This window comes from Hydra vulgaris, chromosome 11, assembly GCF_038396675.1.
Source record: "Hydra vulgaris chromosome 11, alternate assembly HydraT2T_AEP".
Taxonomy (NCBI): domain Eukaryota; kingdom Metazoa; phylum Cnidaria; class Hydrozoa; order Anthoathecata; family Hydridae; genus Hydra; species Hydra vulgaris.
The window spans coordinates 1,799,712-1,812,126 of record NC_088930.1 but is presented as its reverse complement, the minus strand read 5'-3'; the positions used below and the strand labels follow the sequence as shown (position 1 = coordinate 1,812,126).

General features: G+C 27.3%; 1 protein-coding gene across 1 annotated transcript in view; it reads right to left on the bottom strand.

Annotated features, from left to right (window-relative positions):
* The window catches only part of LOC136087331 (uncharacterized), an 83,942-nt gene that overhangs the window by 15,314 nt on the left and 56,213 nt on the right, over positions 1–12,415 (bottom strand). The window contains exon 4 of the mRNA XM_065809778.1: positions 11,394–11,549. Within this exon, the coding sequence (XP_065665850.1) occupies positions 11,394–11,549 (156 nt within the window). The remainder of the gene's footprint in view (positions 1–11,393; positions 11,550–12,415) is intronic.

Sequence of the window (12,415 nt, the reverse complement as noted above, 5' to 3'; positions counted from 1 at the left end):
AAAAAGTGTGGCTCAAATAGCTACAGTGATAAACAATGAAGGAAATAACGTCTCCAAAAGACGGTTCTGAGAAGGTTGGCTGAAGAGAATTTAATGGGTCGTCGTCTAACCAAAAAACCACGTTTAATTGAAGCCATAAAAAAAGCGACTCGAATGGGCTAGAAAACACCAGCATATGACATTTCAAATATTGATGGATAAAACTCATTTGATCGACGACGCCATCGAGAAAAATTCCACCATGTCTGCGTTTTGGAAAAGGTTAAACATCCTGTGAGTGTAATGGTGTGGTCTGTGATCTCAGCCAAGGGTATAGGCTGTATAGGTATGGAAAGAGCGTTATTGTAGCAAAGGGTTTCATTACAAAATATTAAGATTATTACCTTATTTGTTAAAATATTTTATAAAAAAATAAATAGTTATGAATAAGTAATTACGTTGTTTTATATTCTAAATAAAGCTCTTTAACAATAAAAACAATAAGAAAATATCTACAAGATACGTATTTATTCATTAAAGTAGTTTATACTCTAAAATTACTTAAAAAGTAAAGTGTCCCTAATAATTTGGCAGCCCACTCTATATACAACAAAAAGCGGGAGGACAACACTAAACCTTAAATGATGGATCTGAAAATGATAAACATGTATCAGATAAATATTTACCAACACTTAAACTTTCTGTATAAATATATCAATATTCTAACTCCAAAAATTTTTATAAGTAAAGTTAATAAAAATCTAAATGAGACATTTCTTAAGAATTTATCACAGTAACACATATAAACTACCTAAAAAAGTAAACAAATACACAGAATATAGTATAACTTATAGAGGACCTATGCTATGGAACTCTTTTCTGAAAGGCAATTTAAATATGGCAAAATCGTTATATTATATCATTATACCTTCTTATTTAACTGTTTATATTTTAGATATTATATGTAATCTTTATATATTATATCTTGAATATGATGTTATCCCAGTAAACACACAAACGTCTATTAAACGTCAAAACAACGTTTCGACAAAAGGTTCAGATTCGGTCGATTATCCTTTTAGAATGAAATCCAAATTAACGTAAGATTAGTCGTCCATAAAACGTCGATATTCAAACGTATTTTAGACGTCTATTATAGGTTATTATACGTATATAAAGCGTTTAGATTTTGTCTAATTTACTTTTAAATCTAGTCTAATTAACGTATATAAAGCGTTTAGATTTAGTCTAGTAAACGTATATTAAACTTTTACATCTTGTCTAATAGTTTCTTTGATTTAGTTAACATAATTTCAATTTATATAAACTTCAAAACTCACATAAATTAAAATTACGTTATATTTATAAATTTATAAATAAGATATAGTTAGTAAAAAGACCTGATCTTATTTTTTATACTTTTTATAACTGTTAAAATATGTTCATAAAATTTTATACTATACTACTTTTATACTATACTTTAATATTATAAAACTATACATAAAGTTATAAGCTTATATAAAACGTTTTCATTTAGTAAGGATTAAGAGAAAAAATGTTCGTGCACTATACTTGTTTATGCTTCGATCATTAAAAAAATATTAAATGATCAAGCATTTACAGTGGAAATTTTATAGTAACAATTTCTATCAAATAACTTTTAAATTTACTCTCATTTAGCAGAAAATTAAAGTTTCCATTAAGGTGGCACACAACTGAAAACAAGTTTTTTTGTAAATAATCAAAATTTTGATTTTTTTTTTTTAATGACAATTATTTTATATTAAAATAAAATAAAAAACAGATAATTTTTTTTTTTAATTAATTTTATTATCCATAATGGCCAAAAATGGGTTGTAAAACATGTGTTTTTAGTAAATCTTCAAAACCTAATAACTTAATTTTGCCTCAACTACTGAAACTAAAATTTTGAACATAGCTTCCTAATCATATTTCACCCTGTTTGACCGTGGGAATTTTTATAATTTAAATTATTTCATGAAATATTGCATTTCTAACAAAATCACCTAATATATATATGAAATATCAATAAATTCAGCACTATAAACATCAATATTTCACTTTCTATAACTTTTTATGAAAATTCTGAGGGTTAAATGAAGTATTATATTATGATAAACAAATCCTGAAAATTGTATTATGTAATTCTGTTTTGTTAATGAGAAAATGTGTTTCAAAGTTTAAAAAAATACATATTGAGAAAAAAGCAAAAATAAGAAAAAAATATATAACAACATAAAAATTATCAAAATCCACCAGAGATGTAACTATCAGTTGTTTCTTTTATTTGCTGATCGTCTATGAAACCTTTTTTAACTGCTCTTATTTTTTTTCTCTGCATTTTACTTTTATCCGTTGACTTTGACTTCATATGTCGAATTCTGGTTTTGTCAACTTTACTTGACGAAGTTAATGTAACAATTCCACTCAAGCCAAAGTATTTTAAAACTTCTAATACACCATTAGCACCATCATTATAATGCAGCACTGCTGAGTATGTTCCCATTTCAATTGTAGACTTACTAACAAATGTGTGCTTTGGTACGCGAGACCATATAATAGAATTTAATGCTTCATTGGCATTTTGCGTCGTTCCATGCAAACATTTAATTAGAAGATCATCAGCCTGAAGATCCTTGATGATTGGTAAAATAAGATTCTTAATCCAGATAGGTATACATGATTTTGATTTGTAATTTGTATTATTTAGAGCCCAATATTTGCACCAACTTGCCAATCCTCTTGGGCAAAACTGATGTTGCATTTGCTGGTTTTCAAAGTTGGTAAAATGAAATAAAATAGCATAAACTGCCTTTTTCATAGCATACAAGTTGTTGACATTTTGACGAATGGCCATGCCATAATAGTTTTGCATAGAATTTATACATTTTTCTGTTAGGTTACCTCTACCTGATAAAGGTGTTTTAGTGCCTTTGTGTGCTTTGACTAAATTTCTAAGTCGTGTACCCAATCTTTTTTGCACATGACCTACACATTCAAGTTTTATTGGAGTGATGTCAAAATCCTGGTAAGGGTTTGAGTTTTTGACATCTTTGAATGAAGAAGTGTCTCCATCACCTAGAAACTCTTTATAAATTAGATTATTTTTTTTAACCGAGCGATTAAAAATTGTTACTGCTCCTGCAGACTCCATACTTCCAGACGAAGATTTGTGATTTATTTCACATTGATGATCAATTATCCAACACTGATATTCTGGAGTTCCTTTTTTACTGTTCCACATTTTACAGCCCATGCAGTACTTAGACAAAACTTCAATATCAATGCATTTATCCCCAGAAATCGCAGTAACTACACCGTGCAATGAATTGTGACCGCGTTTCTGCCATGTACCATCAATTGAAACTCTTACACATGGTATATCCTGAGCAATGTCAACTTTTTTAGAGTCCTTAGTCGCTAATAACATACTTTTCTCTGAAGCACTTTTATAAGCTACCATAATAGTTTTGTTTAATTTTTGAAATCCATTTTCAGATATACATTTTAAGTTCATGCAAGATGAAAATGTTTTTATAGCTCCATAACCACAGCCTACTTCTCAAAAAGCTATTATTGCACGAATATTAACATCATATGGTGAGTTAGCTGTTACTGCATCAAATTTAGCATTTATTGATTTGTTTGATGAATTAAATCTTTTAAAATAATCACAGTGTTCACATTTTAATTGAAACAAATGTGCAAATCCTTTTCTACTGGAATCAACATCTGTTAAAAGTAATGGCTGAAAGCAGTTGTTGCATGCAGTTTTAGCTATAAGTTCTTTAAGAATTGAAAAATTAATAAAAACAAAATAGTTATCTTTTCCAGAATCAAATGTATTCGAGTAGTTGGGTTTGATTTTCCTTTCACTAGAACAGCTACTTGCTGCTTGAGTTGTGGACGATGTCATCGTCGATGATAAGATGTAAGAAGAAGATGATTTTTTATTTCCAACAACACCATTCCATTTTCGTTTTATCCTTCTTGATAAATTTTGTTTAGTTTTATTTCCTTGTTTATTCATTTAAAAACAACTTTATTCCAACTAAATTGAAATCAATTTTTAAATTATTTGGTATAAAATGAGAGAAAAGTTACAGTATAAAAGACTAACATTAACAGATTAAAAACACTCTTGTTCGTAAATAAAATTTTGAATTATGACTTTTAAAACTGAAAACTAACAAGAGTCTGCGTATAACAAATTAAAACCAAGTTTGTGATGGTGTTTTACTGTTTTGAATTCAGAAAAACTCCTATGACTGATGGTTGCTAAGGCGTTGTTAGGGAATTTATTTTCAAGTGTCATCTACTAAAATGATATTAAATCAACTTTTATATCATTTTTGAGACTAATTTTTTTTTTATATGTTCAAGGAATGGTTATAGAATCAAAATACCCAAAAATCTAAAAATTGATTTTTTTCAAAAAACTTGCTTTTTTTCAGTTGTGTGCCACCTTAAGATTAAGTTAAAGATGATTAATAAAATTAATAAACTCATATACATATATTTGAATCACTGGTTTCTCTGGTTTATTCATTATCAAAAATCTTCCTAGTATACCGTCTACCCCTTGCTTATCATGTGCATGTTCTTGTGCAACATAATCAATATTCGTAACCAGATTTTGTAACCGCAAAAAACTAGGATAAAATAATTAGGATTTTACATATACATTTAAATATCAAAATTAGAATTACCCACAACAACTACACATATAGAGGATTTTCTGAATGGAAGTTTTCCAAAATTTCCTGTATCATCCATGTTTATTTTTGACGTTAAAAATTTAGTAAAAGTGCAACATCATATATGCATATATGTACTTGCTCTGTTCCACCAATTTTCTTTAGCAAATGTTGCCAAATTATGCCTATTTAAACCGCGTGACTTAAGCTGTTATGTGAGTTTTCTGACCAATGGTTATATTACCTTATTATAATATAATATACGTTTATTAAACGTCGATCAAACATTTAGAATAAAGACTTATATTAGTCAATATTGTAAACGTTTGATCGACGTTTAATAAACGTATATATTGAAATATTCAACGTGTAGATTTTAAATCTATAAATGTTTACGTTTAATTAAGGTCGAATAAAGGTTTACAATATTAACTAATATAAGTCGATATTGTAAACGTTAGATCAACGTTTAGTAAACGTATATATAAAAAAGCTTGAAATGTAGATTTCAAATTAAGCGTCGATTTTCAGTTAATAATGGGTTGCAAAACGTCTTATCCATTTTTCGACCGATCTTTTTTCTGACAGATTTGTATTTTTAAATATTTTCTTTTTTGACTTTTGGTGACTATTTATATTTTTTAATACTATATATTCTTTATTCACGATATGTATTTTTAAAAATAATATCTTCATTTATGACTAATTGAGGGTATTTGTACTTTTAACTGATATATCTTCTTTTTTTCTCTATTTTCATTATTAAATATTATATCTTCTTTTTTGCTATTTTTTTTGCTAAATTTTCAACTTGATTTATTGACCATATTTTACGATTATTGTTATGATCTATGGAGGCTCTATGCAAAAATTAGGTAGGTATTTTGCCATCCATGCCTTCTTTGAGCCCCTGTCTGTTTATTATTTACACATTTGTAATGATATTTTATTTTTTGTGAAAGGGAATTGTAAACATAATGTAAAAAAATGTAAATGACACTCTTTTTACGCCAGTCTTCTTATAACCTACCCATTAAAACAAAACAAAAAACCAATTTAGTGTTGTGAAACAATATTATATTATTTAAGCAATAATAAATTCATGTGAAACTAGACTGTTGTTTTTAAAACAACAGTCTAGTTTCACATGAATTTTAAAACAAAACAATGCATTTTTGAATAGCTTTTGCTTTTAGAAAAAAACCATTTAAAGTTACCCCTATTTGTGGGGTAACTTTGAATGACTAATTAAATTAATATTATACTAAATCTATTTATTTAAATATTATTTTGAACTTGAATTCTATAAGAGTCAACCTTATCCCCTTTATTCATTTAGTTAAATTTCAAATATAGTCAATACAGTTATACGTACCGCAAAAACCATAAAAAAAGCACATCTCAATGTTTTTTTAATTTTTTGCTTTTGCAGAAAACTGTTTTAAGTATGTGTAGAGTTGCTTAATCTTAGTTCTTCGCAATTTGTTTCCCTCGATCAAAACATTCTACTTCGATCAAAACATTTTACTTGCTATGCATTAATAAGTATAACGGAAAAAATCAGGAAAGATCTTGATACTGGTCATTTCGTTTGTGGTGTTTTTATCGATTAACAAAAAGCTTTCGATACCGTTGACCATAGTATTTTGATTTCTAAATTAAAACATTATGGAATTCGTGGTATTGTAAATGACTGGTTTCGATCTTAATTTTCAGATCGGAAACAATTTGTAAGTATTAATGGTTTCAATTCCAGTAATAAGTCAGTTTTGTGTGATGTTCCTCAAGGTTCTGCTCTAGGTCCTCTTTTGTTTTTAATCTACGTTAACTACCTAAGCAACTCTGTTCACTTTTCATCAGTTCATCAGTTTGCTGATGATACAAATCTCTTGCACATCAACAAATTGTATCATTCTTTATGTAAAAATATTAATTCGGATCTTAAACATATAGTTCACTGATTAACCTAATTTGTCTCAACACCGAAAAAACTGAACTAATTTTTTTTTCATCACCAAGAAAAAACTATTTCTTTAAAAATGTTGAAATCAAAATCAAAATTAATAATAAACGGCTATTTCCTTCAAGAGTTATTAAATAGCTCGGTGTATTATTTGATTTCAATCTTTCATGCAACTTTCATGTTGATGAACTAAGCAAGGAACTAACGATCTCGAGCTAACGGTATGCTTTCAATAATTCGTCATTATGTCGATAAAGTTACACTTAAGAATATTTACTATGCATTATTCTCATCTCATCTTAGTTATTGTTGTCAAGTTTGGGGTCAAGTTGGAAACTATCGCATTAACAAGTTGCTATCGTCTCAGCGTCAATCCATCAGATTAATAAACTTCCAACCAATTAAATCAGATACATCGAAGTCCTTCAAAAAACTTTTCATTCCAACATTTCCAGCGCTAGTAAAGTATGCTAACCATCTTTTTATTTTTGACTCCTTAAATAAAAACTTGCCATCTCCTATCACAAACTTGTTCACAGAAAGTAGACTATTACACTCCTACTCTACTAGAAATATACACAATGGAAAACAAAATGTACCATCTTTTAAAACCCAGAAGCATGGTAAACATTCTATTGTTTATCAGTGCGTCTGTGAATGGAACAGGAGCCTTGCATGCATTTTGAATGAGTCTAAAAAAATATATCCTAAAATACCTTTACTCCATCTCAAACAATATCAGTTTTATAAAAGTTCTGAAAAACTTTTCAGTTTAACTTTTAGACATTATTATCATTACGATTAAAGTATTATTTTACTTTTCTTTTCGTCATTACAACAATTATCCTTAGTACTTTTTTTTTCTTTTTTTTTTTTTTATTATTAAAACCTGCTAATTATGATTTCTACATGTTTGTTTTGATGTATGTTTTATGTGTTTTGGTCTGTGTGTTTACGGTCCATGTGTTTCAGTGTGTGTTTTCTTATTATTACTTATATTATATTTAAAAGTGACACCATCCTAATATATCATTAACTTATTATTATAAATAACTTTATGCTTATAACTACCATTATAATATTAGTTATTATTATTATTTTTTCATTGTAATTATTGTAAACATACTTATTATTACTATTACTATAATTTGTATTAATTTTTATTATTATTATCAAAACTATTGTAAAAATAATTTACGGAAAATAAACAGCTTGTTGTTGTTGTTGTTGTTGTTGTTGTTGTTGTTGTTATTGTTGTTGTTATTGTTGTTGTTGTTGTTGTTGCTGTTGTTGTTGTTGTTGTTGTTGTTGTTGTTGTTGTTATTGTTGTTGTTGTTGCTGTTGTTGTTGTTGTTGTTGTTGTTGTTGTTGTTGTTGTTGTTGTTGTTTGAATACTTTTAAAAAAATAGTTTTCTAGTTATTGTTAACTGAACTTTAAATATTTTTGGAGTGTGTACCCCAAATACCGCATTCAAATAATTGGTTGTATCTTTGCAGTCAGTAAACTTATGAACTTGAAATTTGGCGTGACTTAATATTAATTAATCTGCTTTAAATAAAAACAGTTACTGCTAACTTAGTCTCGGAAGAAATATCCGATGCACCACAAATACCACAAAACTGGTACCCCAAAAAACACATTAATTATTTTGACATCTTAAAGATAAGGGAGGGACTACATGAATAGAAGATGCAAAGGAGGTTGTAAGTTTTTTAAGTTTTCCTAATGTAAAGTTTTTGGCTATTTAAAGCTTTGGCGAACGGAAAGTAAGTCTAATGATTATTTTAAATGGATTAAAGTTAACACAACCTTAACATAATTTAACTATGTTATGTTAAGATTGTGTTAAGAGAATATTTTTATTCTTATTTTCTTAACCTTATTATAGTATAATATTATTATTGTTATTATTATTATTGTTATTATTATTATTATTATTATTATTATTATTATTATTATATATATATATATATATATATATTTATATAAATATATATATATATATATATATATATATATATATATTTATATAAATATATATATATATATATATATATATATATATATATATATATATATATATATATATATATATATATATATATATATATATATATATATATATATATATACTGCAGTGAATATTAATCCTTTGGTAGTGCAAGCCAAAAATTTAGAGTAATTTTTATAGAATGTTAAAGACAATTTTTTTTACTTTTTCAGGCTTGGTCGTTCATTTTGATCAAGATTCCATGCAAAACACCCTAGCTTAACACTGAAACGCCAGGGTTACATATCAATTAACAGAGGACTTAACTGCAATCGAGGAATGGCGGTAATCATTTAAATGATCTTCCAGTAGAACTTCAAGCTGCCGGTATTATGAAAAAGCCTAAAAAAGTAGACAATGGTGTGTAGATGGGTGATATTGACACCACAAGAATCTTCAATGATGACAATATGTACACCACAATATGTAAGTTATTGTGTTGATGGAACTTCAACAGAAGTGAAAGTGCACGTTTAAGTGCACTTTTAACTTTTTACTTTTTTAGAAGTGCGCGTTTAAGCAAAAGTGAAGAAGATAAAATAAGAAAAGCAACGAAAGCTATCAGCAAAAGAGGATGTAAAAAAGAAAAAAGAAGAAGTTAAATAAAAATTTATTAAATGTAAAAGTGAATGTAGTTGCAAACAAAAAAAGTGTCAAGCTTTTGGGCTTAAGCAATGTTCTATTTGTCTTGATGTTCTTCATTCAATTTGCGGCAAAGCCAGTTACAGAGTTGATGATGTAAAACCTGTGATGATTTTACCAGCCAATCACTTTTTCAGCTCCTTAAGACTGTTTTTGCAACCGATTTAGACAACATTTATAATGAAAATATTGAAGGTTAATAATCCTTCTTTTTAATACAGAAATCAAATTACTTGTTGATGTTATGCTAACATTCTAATATTAACCTGTTGTTAAATTAGTGTTACATTAAGTAGTCTACAACCTTTTTAGACGTCTGGACAATTGCAGTGGTGTTCAAATATTGATTTTAGATAAACATATGTTAAAGTGTAAAAAAAATCAGTTTAAAATGCAATTTGTAATGCAATGTACCGCAAAAACCACAATACTACTTTCTTCTTTTTGATGATGCTATATAGGTTAACAATTGCTTAACGGAAAAAAAATTTTTTCTACATTTAGTCATAATCCATAGGTGATAGAAAAACGATATTTTGCTAACTTAATCTAAGATATATCCTATAGGCTTCTATAAAACCAAAAAAACTATTTCTTATTTTGTTAAAATTTGCGCTATTTTGCTAAAAAAAAACTACTAAACCACTTTAATTCATAAATAGATATATTAACTTTCATATTATATCAAAGTTTTAATATCTTGAATTATTTACCATATCCTAGATTACCTAAATCAATATTGTAGTTTTTGAGGTACGGTTGTTTTTGCGGTACGTACGTACGTACGGTTGTTTTTGCGGTACGTACGTACGGTTGTTTTTGCGGTACGTATACCTGTAGTGAAAAAAGAGTAAATTTAAAAATCTCAAAAACGTTCAAAGTTTCAAAACCGCCGGTTTACGGTACTGAAAAGTTAACTTTTTATAGCAATCAACTTTTTATATCAATCAACTTTTAGAAAACAAAAAATAATCTTAGTTTGGTTCCTGTGATTTTAAATCAAAATAAACATTTTATAAAACAATAATATTAAACATAATAAATACTATAGCCTAAATATTTAAACTATATTAGAAAAAAAGAACCTCAAATATAATTTATATCATAAATTATAAATTGTTTATATAAATTCTTGTATAACTATAATATTTTTTGTGTCTGATTTTGTCGTGGGGGCGTTATTAACAAATTTAAAAAAATTTAAAGTATTATCTAAAAATCCACCTTTAAATCAAGCCATCTATAAGTTATAGATTTTTTAAGGTTAAATTAATCCACCTAGAAGTTATATACTTTCTAAGAACTCACTTGTGAGTTAATTAATCTATAACTTATAGGTCTTTCAAGAATCCATGTGTAAATCTTTTCACCTATAATCTATACATTTTTTAAGAATCCCCTTGTAAATCATTCATCTTTTAATTATACTTCTTTTAAGGATCCATATATAAATTATTCAAAATTGTAATTATAACATATATAAATTATTCAAAAAAGTTAGATAACAACAAATATAATTTAAAATTAATTTGTATAAATAAATATAGTATAAAACTAAAAGGCCTGCACTAATGCAAGTTCAATATTTAAAATTATTAGCTGAAAGTCTAAGAATAATGAATGGGAATTGGAAGAAAGTTAAACTATACTTTATTTTTTATGAACTTGGTGGACATTAAACATCACTTATGTTTTTAGAATGACAACAGTTGTTTAATAACTTGAAAAATTTAAACGGATTAAGACAGTGATTTCAAACCATTAATTTGTTACTTAATGCGGTAGTGGTGTAAATGTTAAACCTCTTGCTTTATAAACAAGAAGTTCTGAGTTCAATCTCTATTACGTCCCTGATAGTACCGCGCTCAACTTGTTTCACTGCGAAGCGACTTTGTTTGTTAAAGTTTGTGTTTTGGAGTTAAAGAGTTGAGAGGTGGTTGTAACCACAATAAAGTAGCCTTCTTTACTGTAGTGGCCTTCTTGGCCTCTTGGTGATTAACATTAAAGGGGAAAAATATTTAATATAAGTTGTAAAATTACCTCATAAGATTTAAAAATGGCAAATAATCCAATAGGAAAAAAACAGCACAAAGTGGAAAATATTGCCAGCTTTAAGTGACTTGGTGGAATATCACAAACACGCACAGTTTTTTCTTGAGTTGGTTGGTTAACAGTAACGTTTATTACACTAGGAGTCTAAAAAAAAAATTTTATTTAATAAATTTATTTTGAAAACTATTGAAAAATTAAAATAGGACAAAAATAACAATTTTTGATTACTAATCTTCTTGATTGAATTGAGTCTTCTTATTTATGTCAGACTTCTTGGTTCTGAACCAAAACTTTACCACTAAAGTGGTAAAGTTTTGGTTCAGAACGCGACGACTACACTAACTTTGTTGATTAAGCTGCCATAAACTGCTATTAACAAAACAAGTTATTACTAAGTTATTATCAGAGAAAACTAGTGTTAATTGGGTTACTGAGACATAATATTTTTTTGCATTAGTTTAAAACTTCAATTAAAGTTGTCTTAGCAAATTAAATTGGATTTAATAATGAATTATCACTATTATTTAAAATACAAAACATCATATTGGCAGGCGTGGATTGAAAGTGTTATGCTACAAGATATTCTCTCTGTTATAAATGTTAATCAAGATTAAATAAAGCTTCTAAAAATACCACAACTAAACTTGCAAAAACTACTCTTATGGCCTACTTTAATTATACTGCCATATATTTTGCATTAAAAACAAATAAATAGAAATTCAGAAATGATTGGACACTAATTCTTTTGTTATATGCATCAAACATTTTGAAGAAAAATATTTTAAGAAAGGTAACAAGAATCGATGTTTTCGATAAATAAAAAAACTAAAGCCTATACCAGCTATTTTAGATTGCACAAATTTTGCTTTGTAGATGCAAAAATTATCCGAAATAAAGTGTGTTTTTTTATGATATGGGTCAAAAAAAAAGTAACTTCTACTTTTGCATTATCTTCACAAATAAACATTGCACAACAGAAAGCATTAAAAGTTGTAGGAATGGGCATATAC